This window comes from Leucopleurus acutus (assembly GCF_964270905.1).
Source record: "Leucopleurus acutus genome assembly, chromosome: 4".
In the NCBI taxonomy this organism is placed as follows: Eukaryota; Metazoa; Chordata; class Mammalia; order Artiodactyla; family Delphinidae; genus Leucopleurus; species Leucopleurus acutus.
Window position 1 is genome coordinate 140,348,744 of NC_139146.1, and position 21,212 is coordinate 140,369,955.

Consider the following 21,212-nt stretch of genomic DNA (forward strand, 5'->3'; position numbering starts at 1 on the left):
CTCTTTATCTGTAAGAAAGCCTGCCCTGACTTCTTCAAAACCAATAGTGGACTAAAAGGAATAAGCAAAAAAAAATCCCACTTGAATCAACATTACTTCCACACTTCACTGACATCTTTCCCCTATTTACCAATCACATAATGATCATCTGCATTAAAGAACCTGTATCAAGCACATCATACTAGAAGCACCTTGAAAGCAGTTAAACATCTTAAAACCATAAAATAGGTTTCCAGAGATTTTCAATTTCTTTTAAGTTTTAAATATGAAAAAAGTAAAAGACAGGAAGCAAGTGAAGAAAATGCAAGTCACTATTAGACTCCCAAAGCCTTGCTGTTTCTTTGCTAACAGTGACAAAAGTCACACTTATTTCTTACCATTAACAATATCACCTTCTTGCAAAGGCCGTCTGTCTGGAATTCCATGGCAGATCACTTCATTCACTGAAGTACAACAAGACTTTGGGAAATTATAATAATTCAGGGGAGAAGGATAGCAATTTCTTGCAATGCATGCCTATAATAAAATAAAAATACAGAGAGAATAATCTGGAATGTGCCAAAGAAAAAGTTAATCTGTATACAATTAATCATTTTAAAATTTGAAAAATGTGGAAAATTTTGTTGTACAAACGCTCCTAATGAAGAACTTATTTAAGATTTTATTTTAGAAATACTAGTAGCTATTACCTTAAACAGTAGATAAATAGTAGGGTTTGTAAGTCAGACCACAGGCAAACCAGTTTACTTGATAATCGCAAAGGAAAAGAAAATTCACATATTTCAAATATTTACATATACAGATGTCACTATATGAAGATTTTATTTTAGAATTACCTACTCCTTATTAAAAACATATTATTTAAATTTTAAATTAATGTGCACACTTAATGTAATTATAATTTCTTATATAGAAACAAGCCTCTATCCCTAATAATAAAATAAAAGTAATAAAAATAAAAATAAATACTAGTAATAATTAAGAGATAGTAAAGTATTCCCTGAGACATTTTAACCACTACATTCATGTGGAACAACAAAAGAACCTCTAAGAAAATGATCTGGTTCCCCATAAATAAGTCTTATTTTACTTGGATGTTTTTATACAGTGGTAGTCATAGCATACATAATTTCTCTTTCCACATTGCCACAGTCTTCCTACAAATAATTTTTAAATAGTTGCCTAGAATACACTTTGTGGAATGCACTATAATTTTATTGGCAATTCTAGTATTGAAAATTTATATTAGTTTCCTCAATTACAAAAAAAATATTATGATCAATAACTACATGCCTATCATTTTTCCTTATATTTAATGATATGCTTCTGTATTTCTTACAGCAGTATAAATACTAGTTAAGAGCACACAGAAGCAGATTGCGTTGACTGAAAATGCCAACTCCATTACTTACAAGTTGTGTAACCCTGGGCAACTTAACCTCTCTCTGCCTCAGTTTCCTTATCTGTAAGATGGAGATGACAGTAGCATCTATCTCATTGAGTTGCTGGGGAAATTAAATGAGTTAATAAAAGAAGCACGTAAAAGAGCACCTGGCCTATAGGAAGCATTCAAACTGCTATTAATGCATACCACATACAGCTGACACGAACAACCTGGGGCCACAGGGGGTGGGGGAAGGATGGAGGGGGAGGGGCACTGACTCCCTGCGCAGTCCAAATTCCACATATAACTTGACTCCCCCAAAACTTTACTAATACCCTACTGTTGACTTTACCAATAACAGACAGTTTAACACATATTTTGTATGTGTTATATACTGTATTCTTTATATTATATAATTCTTTGTATTATATACTGTACTCTTACAATAAAGTAAGCTAGAGAAAAGAAAATACTACTCTAAAAATCGTAAGAAAAAAAAGAATGCCACGTGGTGAGGCCAAAGAATTTTTTTTAATTTTTAATTAAATTTTTTTTAAAAATCGAAAGGAAGAGAAAATACATTTACAGTAGATATATATATTTATTGAAAAAAGATGAAAGATCTTTTTCATCACATGAAAAGATCCATGCAGGGACGTCCCTGGTGGCGCAGTGGATAAGACTCTGCGCTCCCAATGCAGGGGGCCCGGGTTCGATCCCTGGTCAGGAAACTAGATCCCACATGCATGCCACAACTAAGGAGCTCACCTGCCACAACTAAGGAGCTGATGAGCAGCAACTAAGGAGCCCTGGAGCTGCAACTAAGGAGCCCACTGCAACTAAGACCTGGTGCAACCAAATAAATAAATAAATACTAAAAAAAAAAAAAAAAGATCCATGCAGTTCAAACCTGTGTTGCTCAAGGGTCAACTGTACTTTATAACATGGAACAATATCCAAAAATCAGGATTTATAAAATTCCAAATAAAAAAATGTTCTAAACATTTTTATAGCTCAAGACACATTGTCAAATTTCCTTCCAAAAGGATAGTTCCAATTTACAATACCACCACCATGCAAAGGAGTACCAATTTCACCATCTTCCCGTAGGCAATGGACATAAACATCTTTAAAATACTTACTAATTTAGTAGGTCTTTATGACTTGCATTTGTTTGATTACCAGAGCAGGTTTAATTAGTTTTCCATGTGATTTATTAACTAATTATTGCTCTTCTACTATGAACAACCTAATCATATCATATATGTACTCATCTACTGTAGGGTATTTTTTTTTGTTTTTTTTATGATCATGAATATTTATTTACTAAAGGGTTTTAAGGTCTCTCTTTGGTAGATAAGCAATCTTTATTTTAAAAGTATACCTATACCATATTTACTACAAACATGTATCTGGTCTGTTTGTGGCCTTGTTATTACAGATATAAAAAGGAAGATGTTTTCCTACTAATCTAGTTTCAGAAGTTATATTCTTTTTTATTTCAAAATATTTGATGCATGTGGTAGCGTGATTTACTTAAAGTGCTAATAAAGCTAATCATCTTATAAAAGCTAAACTAAAATGTTATGAAATGTGAGGTTTCAGAAACAAGATATTTCAAGCTTACCTCAGACCCCAATACCACAGATACTTAAAGATGGGAATAATGACTGTTGAATACTTTCTATATTTGAAACAAAGTGAAAACTTTGCTTTCAAATTAGCCAAGTGTAGATATTCAGAACTTAGGTTTACTTAATTTTTTACTTTAATGTTTTAGACTAAACATCTAACAGTATGAAAAATTTTTTCAAAGCATAAAATTAAAATTCTTACTAAGTGTACAGCATGATCTATTTCTTCAGTAGTTACACCTGGTTTAATCATATCAGCAGCAATGTCCAGTACTTCTCTGGCAAGCTGTAAAAGAGAAACACTTCATACATTCAAGAAGAAATGAAATAGAAATAGAAATCTGTACCCTTTGGACTAACTTAGATTTTGTAGGATATTGATAAGACGAACCTCACTTTGCATATTATAATCCTGAATTTTCAGTTTACAACCATTTGTATGTATTTCTAACACCCATTAATAAAAGTGTATGCATGTGTGTGTAAACATATAAATAAAATTGGGCTAACTAGAAAATAGCTTAATAAGTACGTCTGACTGATTTCTATGTGAAAATGTACATCCTAAGTAATCTAAACAATAATGAACTGATGAAGTTTGAAGCTTCTCACAATTCTACAACAGGGAAGGGAAGGGAGGGAAATAAAAGAATAGATGAATGATTTTCCTCAAAGAACCACAGAAAATAACTATTACATGTAGAATGGATGAACAACAAGGTCCTACTGTACAGCACAGGGAACTATATTCAATATCCTGGAATAAACCATAATGGAAAAGAATATAAAAAAGAATGTATGTATAACTGAGTCACTTTGCTGTACAGCAGAAATTAACACAACATTGTAAATCAACTGTACTTCAAAAAGTAAATTTAAAAATAAAGTAAATATGGCTAATCACAGTTTTACTACGTAACATTTGCTACTTTTATAAATGAGCAAATCATTGACTTCATGTGTTATAACTACTTAAACATGTTCTATCCCAAGGGGGGGAGAAAAAAACTCTTACCCTACATACGAGTCGCATCCCTTCTATATCTTCAGATGAGAGTAACTTAATTTGAGAAGTACCCTTAAGAGCCTGCTCAGATTCAGACATTCCTGGTAAAGAAAATCAGTAAGTAAAACCAAAATGAACAAAAAGACGTAGTATATATTAGCATAATTATCCCCTAGATGATATAATAATAGTCAGGTCTCACTATTTCACACAATGGTATTTCATAATATGGGAGGGTCCAGGTCAGGTTTTCTGAAAAACTACTTGCAACATGAAATTTGCTAAACAAACTGAGAGAACAATTTTAAAGAACAAATTTCCAAATCTATGAGAAATCATTCAAGATGGAGTACTTATTATTTGCCCGGGAGTGTGTTAATAAGGTCAGTAAATGATTCACATTTGAAGAGCACCATACAATTTATAACTGTTTTCATGATCATCATCTCATGAAGCAAGTAGATTATCAACAACTGATAAATTAATTACACTCATTTCTTTTTTGAAACCGGAACCTAAGTCAGTGTTCTTTAAATGGCAGCTTGTGACCCTTTAGTGGCTATTAGTGGGCTATGACTAATATTTTTTTATAGTAAACAAATGGAATAGAAAATAATAGACTATATCATACAGGGTAAGTAAGTAAGTAAGCAAGTAAGTGCTGTTGTAAAATGTTTGACTGTTGATTTATACACACACACATATACACAGATCATGCTATAAAATACAGTTCTCTGGGTCATAGTCAAAAAAGTTTGAAAAATACTGCCCTAAGAATTTTCACTCATAAAATTAGTTTAATTGAAGTTATTCATACATTTAAAAGCATTAAACCCAGTATAATAATTATTTCAAAATCTGACAAAAAGAATATAACCATAAACTACTCTTTTTATAAATGCTGATATAACAATACCAAATAAAATATTATCAAACAGAATCCTAAAAACATAGTACAGCATGACTTCAGCGAGATTCATATTGGAAAGGCAAGGATGGTTCAATATTAAACTATTAATATAACTCATCATAGCCATAGATTAAGTAATGAAAAATAAATGATCATCTAGAAAGATAATTCTGATACCATAGCCAGCTACCACTTTTACATGATAAATGTAAATCTCAAGCCAAGAACCAACATCATGGAATGCCCACTCTCAGCACTAGTATTTTTAGCACTGTTCTGACAATACTAGCAGATGTACTAAACGAGAGAAAGAAACAAGACATATAAAATTAGGAAGAAAAGGAAAAACTCCTTATCAATTTCAGATACAATTATATATCTCTAGAACAAGGGAATACCTGGTAAATGACTAGAAATAAGAATTCGGCAAGTTGGCAGATAAGAAAAATATATAAAAATCAATAACTTTCCCATATACAAACAAGCAAAAAATACAGAAGATATTATATTCACAAGAATAACTTAAAAAGATAAAGTATCCAGGAATAACTTAACATTAAAAGGCCTAATGAAGGAAAGAAAAACATACCCTGTTCTTGGATAGGAAGACTCGATACGGTAAAGGTGTCAATTCTTCCAAAATTACTCTATAAATTTAATACTATCCCAATAAAAAATGGCAACAGGACATTTTTGGGAACCAGACAAGCTGATTCTAAATTTCACGTGGAAAAACAAACATGCAAGAACAGCCAGGAAAATTCTGAAAACGAGGAAAGGCGGGGGCAACAAGGCCTATCAAGTATGAAAACATGATATAGCTGTAATAATTAAGTTTGGCAATGGCATATGATTAGACAGATGGGTTAATGAAACAGAACAGAATCCCAAAACCTAAAGACGTGAAGATTTAATATAGTGATACAGCTTGCATTTTAAATCAGTAAGAAAGACTAATTTTTAAAAATAACTCGTGATGTCACAACCAGATATTCTGCTGGGAAAAAAATAAAGTTGAATCCCTACTTAACTCCTAAAGATAAATAAGTTTCAGATGGACCAAAAATTTTATCACACACACTCAAGAAGAGTAAAACCATAGAAACAGAAGAAAACATGGGAAAATGTTTTTATAATCTCTGAACCCAAAAGGTCTTTCTAGGTCATAAAGCCATAGGCACCTTATAAGAAAACACTGATGAATTTTACTACAGAAGAATGTTGAAAGTTTGTCATAAATGTAATGTTACAAAGACAAAAATGTAACTGCTTGATTGGGAGAAAACATTTCATAGTACATACATCAAGAGATTATTTTCCTTAATATAGAAAGAGCATTTATAAGTCAGTATGGAGAAAACTAAGTAATCTAACTGGGGGGAAAAAGTCTAAGGATATGAATAGACAGTTCAAAAGGAAAAAAAATACAAATGATTTTTAAAAATATAGAGATGCTCAACCTTACTCAAAATGCAAATTAAAAAAACTGCAAAATACCATTTTTCATCTTTCAAATTAGCACAGATCGCAAAACTTGATAAGATTCTAAGCTGGGGAAGATATAGGAAAAGAGGACTTCCCAGGTGGCTCGGTGGTTAAAAATCCGCCTGCCAACGCAGGGGACACGGGTTTGAGCCCTGGTCCGGGAAGATCCCACATGCCAGGAAGCAACTAAGCCCGTGTGCCACAACTACTGAAGCCCACGTGCCTAGAGCCTGTGCTCTGTAACAGGAGAAGCCACCGCAATGAGAAGCCCATGCACCGCAATGAAGAGTAGCGCTCCGCTCACGGCAACTAGAGAAAGCCCGTGCGCAGTAACGAAGACCCAATGTAGCCAAAAATAAATAAATTTATTTAAAAAGAAAAAAAGATACAGGGAAAGCGACTCTCATATGTTTTTATCTGGCAAAAAAATCTCTAAGATTTATAATACCTCTCAAAATTTTTAAAAATGCATGTATCCTGTGATCTAGCTATTTCACTTTAGGCAATTAACCTATAGAAATACTCTCAACATGTGTACAAATATGTAATTATAAGAACAGTTCCTACAGTCAAATTGTTAGAAGTAAAAACCTGGAAATAATCTAAATATACATTAGTAGGAGTCTGGTTTAATAAATTGTAACATGTCCACATAATGGAATACTTCAGTCATTAAAAAGAAAGAAATGGTTTTATATCGGATTATATGGAATATTTACAACATAAAATATAACAGAGCAAGGTGAAAAGGTGTATATAGTTTGTTCGTTTTGTGTATAATTGGGTGGGGGCGTGTTAATGTGTGTACACACAACAAATATCTCTGAAAAGTTCTACAAGAAATCATTAATAGTGATTACTTCTGGGGAAAGGTACTCCCTTTTCACTGTGCAACATTTTATCCTATTACAATTTACCTTATCTATGTACTCTTTAAAAATACAATTTAAAACTATATTCAAGAATATTAAATACAGTGTAATGAAATTATACATCCTCAACAGTATTCTATCATTCAGACTCTTTTCTTTCAATTTATCTGAAATAGTGGAGTTTAACTAAATTTTCAAATTATATTCATAAGGACTTAATACAGTTCCCTTTTTTTCTTTGAGAAAAAAGCAAAGGTAGCTTAGCTCAGTAGATTAAACCACATTCAACCATTTTTGACAAGCAAACTCAGTAATTTCACATAATCCAACTTTAGCCTATGCTGTAGAGTACCTATCTTCTCTGCATGTCTCACTATCATTAACCATAAAGGGAGAAGACAATAGAACCCACGCAAGGAGTGTTGAAAGTATTAAATGGAGTAATACATGTAAAGAGGTTGACACAGTGCCTGACACACAGTTATGAAAAAATATCAGTTATAGAATCATCAGCATCACCATTACTACTATTATCATCACCATTACTACTATTTCTATTACTGCTACAGTCCAGAGTCTTTAGTTAGGCATGCATTCAAGGCCTCTACCATCTGTTATTTCCTAAATGGATATTATTTAATTAAGGTTGGAGAACATGCTAAAATCAAAACTATTTTTAAAATCTAGAATTTGATATAACAACACTAAATACAATATTATGTTGAATGTAGCCTTTAACAGCCACATAAACAATGTTTTCACAATTGATTAGATTTCTAATGAGAGGAAAGAATCTTTAATGCTCTCAAATGTTCTAGTGTGCCTTGAAAAAACATATTTACATTTATTAGAAATCCAGCACTGAAACTTTTCTACTAAGAAAGCACTCTTTTCCTCTGTAGTAGTCTGCAAGCCCACAAACTGAACTATGAAGAAACAGCATAGCAGAATTTACCTAAAGGGTGATCAGCATAGTCTGGTCTTTGAATATAACTTGGCACTGGCCTTGTTGGCATCTGAAAAAAAACGAAGAGGCTACATGGATCCGATTCAAACATGAAAGTAACTTTCATTATTAAAATCTACTAACAGGGCTTCCCTGGTGGCGCAGTGGTTGACAGTCCGCCTGCCAATGCTGGGGACAGGGGTTTGTGCCCCAGTCCGGGAAGATCCCACATGCCGCGGAGCGGCTGCGCCCGTGAGCCATGGCCGCTGAGCCTGCGCGTCCGGAGCCTGTCCTCCGCAACGGGAGAGGCCACAACAGTGAGAGGCCCGCGTACCGAAAAAAAAAAAAAAAAAATCTACTAACAAAGAAAATAAAAGTGGGGGAATAAACACCAAATTCAAAAGTTCATGCATTTCATTGAAATCAGGGGTCCCCAACACCTGGCCACAGCCACGTACTGCACAGCAGGAGGTGAGCGGTGAAGCTTCACCTGCCGCTCCCCATCACTCACAGAAGCGCCTGAACCACCCCCCAGACCCGGCCCCGTGGAAAAACTGTCTTCCATGAAACCAGTCCCTGGTGCCAAAAAGGCTGGGGACCGCTGACTTAAATGAAAAAACAAGTTTTAAATGACATCTTAAATATCACAACATATCTGTTTTGTGAAGATCGAGCCTAGTGCTAATGCCACCCCCTTTCCCAGGATATGTAAGGAGTGGGGAGAGTGACAGAAGCCATTAAAGATTTAAGATTACATGCAGACAAGGAAGGTGCCCGTGTTGCTCCAAACAAATTGGTGAACCACAATCAGTAACAAAATGATGTCTCAAAGTAAATGTACACCAATATGTTCCTGGACATTATCTCTGGGAGCTACAATTAAATTTTCTTATATTTTTGACATTTTTCCAAATTTTAAAAATTAAAGATGTATCTTTTTTTGTGTGTGGTACGCGGGCCTCTCACTGTTGTGGCCTCTCCCGTTACGGAGCACAGGCTCTGGACGCCCAGGCTCAGCTGCCATGGCTCACGGGCCCAGACGCTCCGCGGCATGTGGGATCTTCCCGGACCGGGGCACAAACCCGCGTCCCCTGCATCGGCAGGTGGACTCTCAATCACTGTGCCACCAGGGAAGCCCCGATGTATCTCTTTTATAAAAAGAAAACAACAGTAAAAAGAATTTAAGTATTTGAGAATGACAAATAAATTTCAACTTAAGTCAATTCCTAGGTTAAGACTCTGAAGTCAGTCTGCCAAGAACGCTGGAAGGCACAGTAGTGGCAGAAAAGCCCTATCAAACTTAAGGTAGAAGAATATCACACTGAAAACATTTTAGAGAAGTAGTAATATACACTACCATTATGTTGGCCTAAAAATATCTATTCTACCTCATTCTTTCTTAAATATTAAAGAATCCTTCATCTAAAATTTTTCTACTTCATCCATGATTGCCAATTATCCCTACTAACTTCTAAATAATGTACCATAAAAGTTAAAAAGCTAGAATGTAAACTTAATCCTGATCACATGATTCATAATTGGAATACAAATTATAAGTATCATTTTTAGGAAACTGAAAATTGGTTTAAAAGAATGTTAAAATTTTATTACCTTATTTACTCACCAGTGGATAATGTGGTCTGAGTTTACCAGTATATCGATAACCTGCCCATGGGTCAGTGTTGATATCACCTTCTACAGTCCAGGGAGACACAGATTCTCGCTTGGCCTTTTCATCTTCTGGGAGATGGACAGATGAATGAGAGAAAGAAACGCCTCAGTGGTCAAGCTACTGAGCAGCAGCATACTTTAACTATCACCATTTGAAAGCCAAGCCAAAGAGCCCAGGCACAAAATCCAGCAAACTTCTACCCTAACCTAAGTCACCAAAGCTACCGCTTTCTTGCCACAGCCCTATGACTCCTCAAAGATCTAAGTGTCTTGGGAGAAAAAGCCCAAACTAAACATATTCTCATTTTTTACACAATGTTGAATAGGAACAGCTCATAGCTGAACTCCTTTTCTCAAGTAAATACTAAATGTATTCTCTCTACAATGTCAATTTATAGGAAGCCTGCTTTTTGAAATACAAAATTTGAACCTGGGGAAAACTTCCCAACTGAGAGCAGATATTACAAATGGATTCTGTGCTTTTACTAAAAGAACAGATTCTAAATAATCCCAAAGCAAATTTAAAGTAAAAAACAAAAACTTCTCACTTAGCTGATGAATGACTTTCAAGTCAACATTTTAAGTTGCTTAGAAAATTTGATGAGTATCATTTGCCTTTTTTTCAGGAAGGAGGTAACAGAAAGAAGTAGGTAATAGAAGGAAGTAGGAAAAGGCAAAGGGAGGGAACAATCAATCGGAAGTTACTGAAAATTCATTAGAAAAATTAAGAACCAAACACACACCTTACTACCAGGTTAGTTAATAATATACAATGTTGTATTTACTGAAATACACCTAAAAATCTTCACACAGAACCTACCCTTAATGGTATCTGAGCACATTAACTGCAGTTCTGATCCAAAAACCAAAATAAAACTACTAACCTAAGAGTTTAAATGGCAGGAATTCAAATCCCTCCTACACCAAGTAGCAGCCTATACACCTCCCAATGCACACCAGTGTCTTCCTGATTATTGTAATGCTAGCACAGGTTTTAAAAGGCAAGCTCCAAATAATTTTAGAAGTGTACAAGGAAAAAACTCCCCCCTTTAAGCAATCTATTTAAAATTGATTTTGGACAGATGGAATCATGTCATCTTAAGCTAAAGAGGAATGGTGAAATGGGTGAAGGTGATCAAAAGGTACAAAATTCCAGTCATATGATAAATAAGTCCTGGGGATATAAAGGACAGCATGGTGACTAACGTTATCAACAACAAGAAAAAGACGATCTAATCTCATTTTCTCATTTTACACATGAGGAAACTGAGGCAATATGGTTCACGTGGGCACAGAAATGTGGAAATGCTGCTTCCCAGTCCAGTACTCTCTCCAAAGAGCATGTGGTCAACTTGGGATTGAAAGGCCCTTGAGGGGCAACTGAAAAGAATGCAAAAATACCACCAATCCATTCACATTATTTTGGAAGAAAATACAATTATAATATTGCATATAACGTAAAGGAATAGAGGGGACTTCCCTGGCGGTCCAGTAGTTAAGACTCTGAAGTCCCAATCAGGGGGCATGGGTTCAAACCCTGGTCGGGGAACTAATAAGATTCCCTCATGCCACATGGCACAGCCAAAAGAAAAAAAAGTAAAGGAATAGAAAGAGAGAAAGGAAAGCTCTACTACACTACTAAATTTTAGATATCTTTCTCCCCTATGAAATTCAGGAAAGTTTTCCTATTGACATTAACATTCACACGAAACTGTTTCTCATTCCAGGACAGAAATGGACTCCATTCACTGCCACTAGGGTCAAACATTATAGAAGATAGTTTAAAATGCAGGCCAACTTACACCTGCTTTAGCTGTGTGAAGCGCTTCTGTCTGAATCATAAACTTCTGTCTGAATCATAAACTTCAAGAATAATTTTCACCAGAAACAGGACAGAACAGCAATCAAGATGCAGGTTTTTTGCTTTAACATCATCCAAGGGAGGGTGAAAACGAAGGACGTAAAATCTTTCCTTCCTACTGATCTGGATTCTGAAACTTCCACAATCAATCTTCAAGAGAATTGAAAGCAGACCTCCAACAAATAATATAACCCAAAAGCTATCTAAATAAGAATGAAATATGGAAAGCTCTTTTCTAGTCTCTAGGTATAATTTACTTAGGGAAAGTTTCTCTTCCGAAGTAAGTTTTTCTTAATATAAACTATTTACGGATCAATTGATTCAAGCCCCTAAGTCTCAGACACATACGTAATAGAAACCTAATAAATATGAATTGGACTGGGGGTTGGTAACAAAATTGCATACTAACTGGTGTTTTTCAAATGACTGTGAAAGCACAGGACAGCATAAATGAACATCTGTAAGCTGTCTTTCAAACATCACAATGCAACAGGGCCAGGTAAGCTGCAGGTGGTGTCAAAGAGTACCTGATACGTGCAAGATCAGGTACCAAGTACAGCACACCTTTCTTTCTTTCCTCTTTAAAAGGTTCTGTGCAGGTGGCCTCAGCTGCCACAAAAGAACTGCCCATATCTAAGCTTTGCCTGGAACAGAATCTTCTGATCACAATCCTGACTCAGTTCTCCCAGAGGTGATTATTAAATGGCTACTGAGCACTTACTATGCACTGTACATACACCAAGCACTCTACATAGATTTGTTTATTTAACACTCAAAATAAATGCATGATTTCGGCAGCTTGGAAGTGAGGCTTAGAGTAATCCGTGCTCACAAAACTTGGTGGAACCGGTTTTGAAATATTACCTAATACCTTCCCTCCGCAATCCAAAATTCAAGCACACTAATTTGGAAGGGTAGAAGAGTAGAATAAAAAGTATTATTTAGAGGGTTTTTTTTGGCCGCGCTGTGCGGCTTGTAGGATCTTATTTCCCCGACCAGGGATTGAACCCAGGCCATGGCAGTGAAAGCGCCAAGTACTAACCACTGGACCACCAGGGAATCCCACAGAGGTTTTTCTTTTGTGTTTTTAAACGAGTTTTTATATCATATCTTTGGCTATTCAAAAGATACTTGTCGGGACTTCCCTGGTGATGCAGTGGTTGAGAGTTCGCCTGCCAATGCAGGGGACATGGGTTCATGCTCCGGTCCGGGAAGATCCCACATGCTGCGGAGCGGCTGGGTCCGTGAGCCATGGCTGCTGAGCCTGCGCGTCCGGAGCCTGTGCTCCGCCACGGGAGAGGCCACAACAGTGAGAGGCCCGCACACCACAAAAATAAAAATAAATAAATAAATAAAAAGATACGTGTCAACCATGTCCACCTTTTACTTTAGGAAAATGGGAAGCAAAGAAACACACTGAGTATATCAGTGGTGAGTGTAAAAAGTGTAGAATAATATAGTATTGAGATGTGAAGTGCTACAACTTTTACAGATCAAAGGCAATGGTACTGTGTAAACTCTGGCAGGAGATATGTGTAAGAAATATGCACCCAAGCATCAGCATTACATGCATTTAAGGACTTGACAACCTAACTGGTCTTCTTTACTAGGACACATAAAAAGTAAATTCTGCTCTTAAGTCATTTAACTCACACTTGAAATATTCCTAAGGCCTGATTAGCTTCTGCAACCAAGAAAACTCCTGGTCCAAATGATTTCACTGGTGAATTCTACCAAACATTTACAGAAGAAATAAGACCAATTCTACACAACCTCTTCCAGAAAATAGAAGCGGAGGAAATGTTTCCCATTCTATAGGTCCAGGATTACTCTAATGCCAGATCCAGTCAAAGACATTAAAAGCAAATTACAGACCAATATCCCTCATGAACATAAATATAAATGGGTCATCTTTAATTAGAGATCAGTTCACATGAACTGTTTGCTACATTATTTCACTATTATTTCTTGGAATGAGGTGCTATCTTTTAAGATGCCCTGGTTCCTTCCCAGCCCAACATTCTTTTCCCCTAATCCCTTTCTCAATACTCTTCTTAGCCCTGGAGATGACCTTTCCCCACACCATTCCCTCCTCTAGGACTGTCATCCACAATGGTAGTTGGGTTCAATTTATTAGGGCGTGAAAGACACAGGGCTGGCAGCTGAGGGCTGACTCTACCCAACACAGCCCAAAGTGATCAAGAATATTAAGCTCACCCACTGAAGAAATCATCCCCTAAGATCCAAGAGGGCACAGTCTGAAACACGGCACCATACTAAACTCTAGAGGTATAAGTAAAACACAAACCGTCTTAGTCCAATGCAGTAACGACTACTTAGGAAACACCAGCTGTTTAACTCTCTTGCAGTGTAAGTCATAATGAAATAGCTCTATCCTTAGAAACCCAATATTGAAGAAACAAGCACACTTCAATGAGTTGGCAAACACTTGCAGTAGAGACCCATTCTTTCTTTCTTTATTTATTTATTTATGGCTGCATTGGGTCTTCGTTGCTACACACGGGCATTCTCTAGTTGCTGCAAGCGGGGGCTAGTCTTCGTTGCGGTGCACGGGCTTCTCATTGCAGTGGCTTCTCTTGTTGTGGAGCACGGGCTCTAGGCACACAGTCTTCAGTAGTTGTGGCACGAGGGCTCAGCAGTTGTGGCTCGTGGGCTCTAGAGCACAGGCTCAGTAGTTGTGGCACACGGGCTTAGTTGCTCTGTGGCACATGGGATGTTCCCGGACCAGGGCTCAAACCCGTGTCCCCTGCATTGGCAGGCGGATTCTTAACCACTGCACCACCAGAGAAGCCCCAAGTTCTTTTAGTAACATACTCTTTCACCTCAATCCTTCAGTTCCCTGTGCTTTAAGTTCCTGAATATAAAATGTTAATAATTGGCTCAAAGAGCTCTAAAAATACCTAACACATTTGATATACAGTATTTAAAGTATAAGTGAATAAAATAAAATGGCATATTTAAACCTATCTCTACACTTTGCAGGTAGCAAATCCTGCCATTTATGCTTTTTAAACTCATTTATTCACATCATTTTTCCTCATCTCTAACCACATTTCCTCCCACAATAGCCTAGCATTTCCGTTAAATGTAGACTTTGCTTTATACAACCACAGAATATATGTCTTTTTAAATTTTTATTTCCTTTTCCTTGAAATGGTGGTTAAACTGACCTCAATGAGATTTTTAAGGTATATACACATATAAAACAATCTACCAAACTTTATTAAATCAGCAAATTCCTTAAAAATATAAAGTAGATGAAGTAAAAATACCAAGATCAGTAAGTTGAAAGAAAATCTTATACCAAGAACCACGTACTATCTGCCAATCCACCCATAAGGATGGCAATGCTATAAGAAAAAAAGCCCTTGTCAATTTGCAAGTAATTGTGACGAGTTGTCCTGAGCTAGCCACACTAACGGCTTGAATTTATAGGATGAGTCGCGAAAGCAGAAAAGGCCATTCGAATCAGCAATAGATCAGTGTGGTTGACAGCAATAGCTAAAAAGCAGCCAATAGTTTCACTTTGTGGTGTCTCAAAAAGGAAAACTAAACATTAGACTGTAAGGAATAACATTAAAACATCCAAAAAACAAAGTGATATAATTTTGAGTTAGACAGCAACTGAAATTGAAACTAAACAAGAACAAAAGCGATTTGATTAAATGAAGCCAGATAGCTCGTGCGCCCTTGCCTACAACACACAAACGCTTCTAGCAAAGGAAAGCGGGTGCCAGATGCCAAAAGTTTAGGATGTCCTCTGGTATTGCTCAAGCCAGATCCCACTCGTGGCAGCCATCTCATGTTACATATGTGAAACAAGATTAACAGAGATATTAGTCACGTTTTATTTAAATGATTACATACCACAAAGAACAAAAAATGTCCTAATTCTAGCTTTTGGGATTATACCGTCAGAACATTCAAATATACGCTTTCAGAGCTGGAAGAATTCTTGTCTTCTGCACAAAGCCACTTGTAAGAAAAATGGTATAGAGATGTGTGACTTTACTTACTTGCTTTCTTATGTAGTAACTTGTGAGTAGCCCAGCTTCCTTTAAAACATTCCTAAAAGGAACAAACATGAAAATTAGTGTCACACTTTCTTTTTTTTAAAAAAATTAATTTATTTTATTTATTTATTTATTTTTGGCTGTGCTGGGTCTTCGTTGCTGCACACGGCTTTCTCTAGTTGCGGTGAGCGAGGGCTACACTTCATTGCAGTGTGCGGGCTTCGCTTTGCAGTGGCTTCTCCGGTTGTGGAGCATGGGCTTCAGTAGTTGCGGCATGCGGGCTCGGTAGTTGTGGCTCACGGGCTCTACAGCACAGGCTCAGTAGTTGTGGCGCACGGGCTTACTTGCTCCGCGGCATGTGGTATCTTCCCGGACTAGGGATCGAACCCGTGTCCCCTGCATTGGAAGGCAGATTCTCAACCACTGCATCACCAGGGAAGCCCCCAGGCTTTCCTTAATTAGAAATATTTTAAAGAACTTTATATATAAGAAATAGTTATTGGAAACCTTATTTGCGAAAATCAACATCTGTAACTTCACTACATTAAATATTTGGAAAAGCTTAAAAATGATAATGCCTATTTTAAAACTCATTTCATAAAGCAACCTAATGGATTAGAGACCTAAATGTAAGACCGGACACTATGAAACTCTTAGAGGAAAACACAGGAAGAACACTCTTTAACATAAATTTAACATAAACATAACAGCAAGATCTTTTTTGATCCACCTCCTAGAGTAATAGAAATAAAAACAAAAAGAAATAAATGGGACCTAATAAAACTTAAAAGCTTTTGCAAAGTAAAGGAAACTGCAAACAAGCTGAAAAGATAACCCTCAGAATGGGAGAAAATATTTGCAAATGAATCAACGGACATAGGATTAATCTCCAAAATACATAAACAGCTCATGCAGCTCAATACTAAAAAACAAACAGCCCAATCAAAAAATGGGCAGAAGACCTAAATAGACATTTCTCCAAAGAAGACATACAGATGGCCAAGAAGCACATGAAAAGCTGCTCAACATCACTAATTATTAGACAAATGCAAATCAAAACTACAATGAGGGGGCTTCCCTGGTGGCGCAGTGGTTGGGAGTCTGCCTGCCGATGTGGGGGGCGCGGGTTCGTGCCCCGGTCAGGGAGGATCCCGCGTGCCGCAGAGCGGCTGGGCCCGTGGGCCGTGGCCGCTGGGCCTGCACGTCCGGAGCCTGTGCTCCACAAAGGGGAGGCCGCAGTGGTGGGAGGCCCGCGTACCGCAAAAAAAAAAAAAAAAAAAAAAAACTACAATGAGGTATCACCTCACACCAGTTAGAATAGGCATCATCAGAAAATCTACAAACAACAAATGCTGGACAGGGTGTGGAGAAAAGGGAACCCTCTTGCACTGTTGGGAATGTAAATTGATAACAGCCACTATGGAGAACAGTATGGAGGTTCCTTAAAAAACTAAAAATAGAATTACCATATAACCCAGCAATCCCACTACTGGGCATATACCCTAAGAAAAACCACAATTCAAAAAGGCACACGCACCCCAATGTTCATTGCAGCACTATTTACAATAGCCAGGTCATGGAAGCAACCTAAATGCCCATCGACAGATGAATGGATAAAGAAGACGTGGTACATATATACAATGGAATATTACTCAGCCATAAAAAGGAACAAAATTGGATCATTTGTAGAGACATGGATGGATCTAGAGACTGTCATACAGAGTTAAGCAAGTCAGAAAGAGAAAAACAAGTATCGTATATTAACACATATATGTGGAACCTAGAAAAATGGTACAGGTGAACCAGTTTGCAGGGCAGAAATTGAGACACAGATGTAGAGAACAAACGTATGGACATCAAAGGGGGTAAGTGGTGGGTGGTGGTGGGTGGTGGTGTGATGAATTGGGAGACTGGGATTGACATATATATACTAATATGTATAAAATAGATAACTAATAAGAACCTGCTGTATAAAGAAATAAAATTCAAAAAAAAAATAAAGCAACCTAAACTTCAGATTACATACTTCAAATAAGCCAAAAAACATTAGTCAATACTGTAAATAGTAGCCATAGTTATATTTCAATTTCATGTCATCAAATTATTTTGAAGAATTTGAAAAGAACTCTGAACCAATGAAGTAATCATACACTGCGGGAAATAAAAATAAGGAAAATTTTGCAGATTCTTCCATGATTTATAGTAGTTTGACTCCCAGTTAGTCATATCCACTTTGTTTACTATGTGCTGACAGCCCTACTAGACTAGACTGTAAGCTCCGTGAGGGAAAGGACTATGTCAAGTTTACCACTATATCTCCAGAGCCAAGCAGAGCGCCTGGCACATGGAGGAGTTTCAGTGAACACCTGCATATTGATCAGAATGGATAAATAAATAACTAGAAAGACTAGACTTTTCAGTTGGGAAAATACGTTCGTGTGACATAATTCAGACACCAGTAAGTAGTACTGAATTGGGAAAATGAATTCAAGTAGTAAATTGAATTCAAGTAATGAACTCAAGTAATAAATTGGAAAAATGAATTCAACCAGACATAGATTTTACTGATGCTTTGACTTTTATAGTCTTTCCTTCAAATAATTTAAAATTACTCAAATAAATCATTACAAATACTAAGAAATTTCACAAATCCCTACAAACGTTTTGACTTTGCAAACACACAAAAAAATCCAGGAATAAGAGGAAAGCTAAAGAAAAAATAGAAGGAGAAAAAAAGAAAAATCCCTAGGACTATGTAGTAATCAACACCCATTACACCAGTGATGCTAAAAGCTGCTTTCCCTAGAGATTTACCCAACAGCCTCGGCTGGTTTCCCCCTCCAGGGCCAGACCTTCACTACTTCCCCTTCACTCCCCTCGCATCTTCCGCAACGAGCAGCAGTTGAGTCAAAAATCCCAGATTAACCCATTACCTCCTACTACAACCTACAACCTCAACAGACTTCAACGGTATAAAAAGGTGTATGCAACATTAAAGACTTCTCCAGTTTTGAAGTTGAAACCGAGCTCAGTCTTTTGGGGAGGATGGGAGATATAGGAGGCAGAATAATGGTACCTAAAGATGTCCGTGTCCTAATCCTCAAAACCTGTGAATATGTTAGTTTACAACTAAGGTAAAGGGGAATATAAGCTGTTAATCAGCTGACTTCGAGAATGGGGAAGACTATACTGTTTACCCAGATGGGACTAATGTGATCACAGGGTCCTTAAGAGGTGGAAGAGGAAGGCAGAAGGAGTCAGAGAAAGATGTAATGATGGAAGCATGGCCACAGAAATGTTACATTACTGGCTATGAAGACAGAGGAAGGGAGCCACCAGCCAAGGGATGCAAGGAGCCTCTAGAAACTGAAAAGAGCAAATAACACATTCTCCTAGAGTCTCCAGAAAGGAATGCCAACCTGCCAACACCTGCTTTTAGCCCTGAGACCTGTGTCAGACATACTGAACCGCAAGATAACAAAGCTGTGTTGTTTGAAGCCACCAAGTTTGTTGTAATTTGTTTTGGCAGCTATAGAAAACTAACACAGGAAGGAAACTAGAGTTACCCCTATCTGTTGTCACTGCAAAAACCACTCACAACTGGCACAAAAATCAATTCCTCCCCACCATGGAGTTATAGGAAATTGGTAGAAAAACAAATATTTTTCTATGATTTTACCACAAAAGAGGATTATTAAGATTAATCGAAAAGTCCCAAGAACTAAAAAGGAATAAATTATTTCTTCAGTATTAACCTATTACATCGGGGTTGCCAACCCCCGAGCCACAGACCGGTACTGGTCTGTGGCCTGTTAGGAACCAGGCCGCACAGCAGGAGGTGAGCAGCGGGCGGGTGAGCGAATGAAGCTTCATCTGTATTTACAGCCGCTCCCCATCGCTCGCATTACCGCCTGAGCTCCACCTCCTGTCAGATCAGCAGCATTAGATTCTCACAGGAGCGCGAACGCTACTGTGAACTGCACATGCAAGGCATTTAGGTTGTGCACTCCTCATGAGAATCTGATGCCTGATAATCTGAGGCGGAGCTGAGGGGGTGATGCTAGCACTGGGGAGCGGCTGCAAATACAGATTATCATTAGCAGAGAGGTTTGACTGCACAGAGACCTTAATCAATTGCTTGCAGACTCACATCAAAACCCTATCAGTGAGTGGCAAGTGAAAATGACCTCAGGGCTCCCACTGATTCTGCATTATGGTGAGTTGTATAATTATTTCATTATATATTACAATGTAATAATGATAGAAATAAAGCGCACAATAGATGTAACATGCTTGAATCATCCCGAAACCATACCGCCCCCCCACATCCTGGTCCATGGAAAAATTGTCTTCCACGAAAGCAGTCCCTGGTGCCAAAAAGGTTGGAGACCGCTGCATTACATAAGACAGGAAAACTCAATGTTGAATTGTAATAGGAAGACAACCATAGTAAAAACTGTAAATTATCATTTACTAAATACATGTGCACTATACACCTATATCTCATTTCATCCTCACAAAAACCCTGCGAGGCAGATGGCACTGTCCCCATTTTACAAATGATAAAACTGAAGCACAGATAAACTAGATAATTTGTCTATCACATAACAGAACCGTACCTGGCAGAAGGAGGACTCAAAACCAGGATTACCTGACTACAGGTCATGCTTTCTCACTGTTTTACAGTGTGTGAATGGGCTGGGCGGGGTGGGGGGGAGGGGTGTTTTGCGCATACTCAATTCAAAGTACTGATTTAGCACCAAACCTGGAACTAGAAAACACAGGTGTGATTAAGCTATACCATGTGTTAGCTATACCATTATAAGCTCTAAAATTTTACCTTTAAATCTAGGAAATGATGACACTTACTACCAGTTTAATGGATCCTCAGTTGCTCCACCTATAAAGTGGGTTGATTTTCTCCAGGAGAAGATCACATAGCAGATTAAAGGAGATAATGCAACTAACATATATAAAAGTAGTTAAAGTGTCTAGCACGTAGCAAGTATCAACGTATGACATCTTAGTGCTTATCAGCATACCCAGCATTAAGCAGGTTTTCTCCACAACCGTTAGGGAAGAAACAAAGATAATGTGATCATATACACAAAAGCCTTCCAGGGGACTCCCTGGTGATCCAGTGGTTAGGTCTCCACGCCCTTTCACTGCCAAGTGCCTGGGTTCAATCCCTGGTGAGGAACTAAGATCCCACATGCTGCACAGTGCAGCCAATAAAAAAAAAACCTTGTAGGGGCTTCCCTGGTGTCGCAGTGGTTGAGAGTCCGCCTGCCGATGCAGGGGACACGGGTTCGTGCCCCGGTCCGGAAAGATCCCACGTGCCGCGGAGCCGCTGAGGCTGCGCGTCCGGAGCCTGCGCTCCGCAATGGGAGGGGCCGCGGCGGTGAGAGG

The 21,212-nt window shown here is 37.6% G+C and overlaps 1 protein-coding gene across 1 annotated transcript in view; it reads right to left on the reverse strand.

Moving 5' to 3' along the window:
* METAP1 (methionyl aminopeptidase 1) overlaps positions 1-21,212 on the reverse strand; it is a 59,878-nt gene that overhangs the window by 15,858 nt on the left and 22,808 nt on the right. Inside the window, exons 2-7 of the mRNA XM_082837842.1 lie at positions 15,807-15,858; positions 9,862-9,977; positions 8,247-8,307; positions 4,034-4,125; positions 3,221-3,304; positions 378-516 (exon numbers count right to left, since the gene is read on the reverse strand). Of these exons, the coding sequence (XP_082693968.1) occupies positions 378-516; positions 3,221-3,304; positions 4,034-4,125; positions 8,247-8,307; positions 9,862-9,977; positions 15,807-15,858 (544 nt within the window). The remainder of the gene's footprint in view (positions 1-377; positions 517-3,220; positions 3,305-4,033; positions 4,126-8,246; positions 8,308-9,861; positions 9,978-15,806; positions 15,859-21,212) is intronic.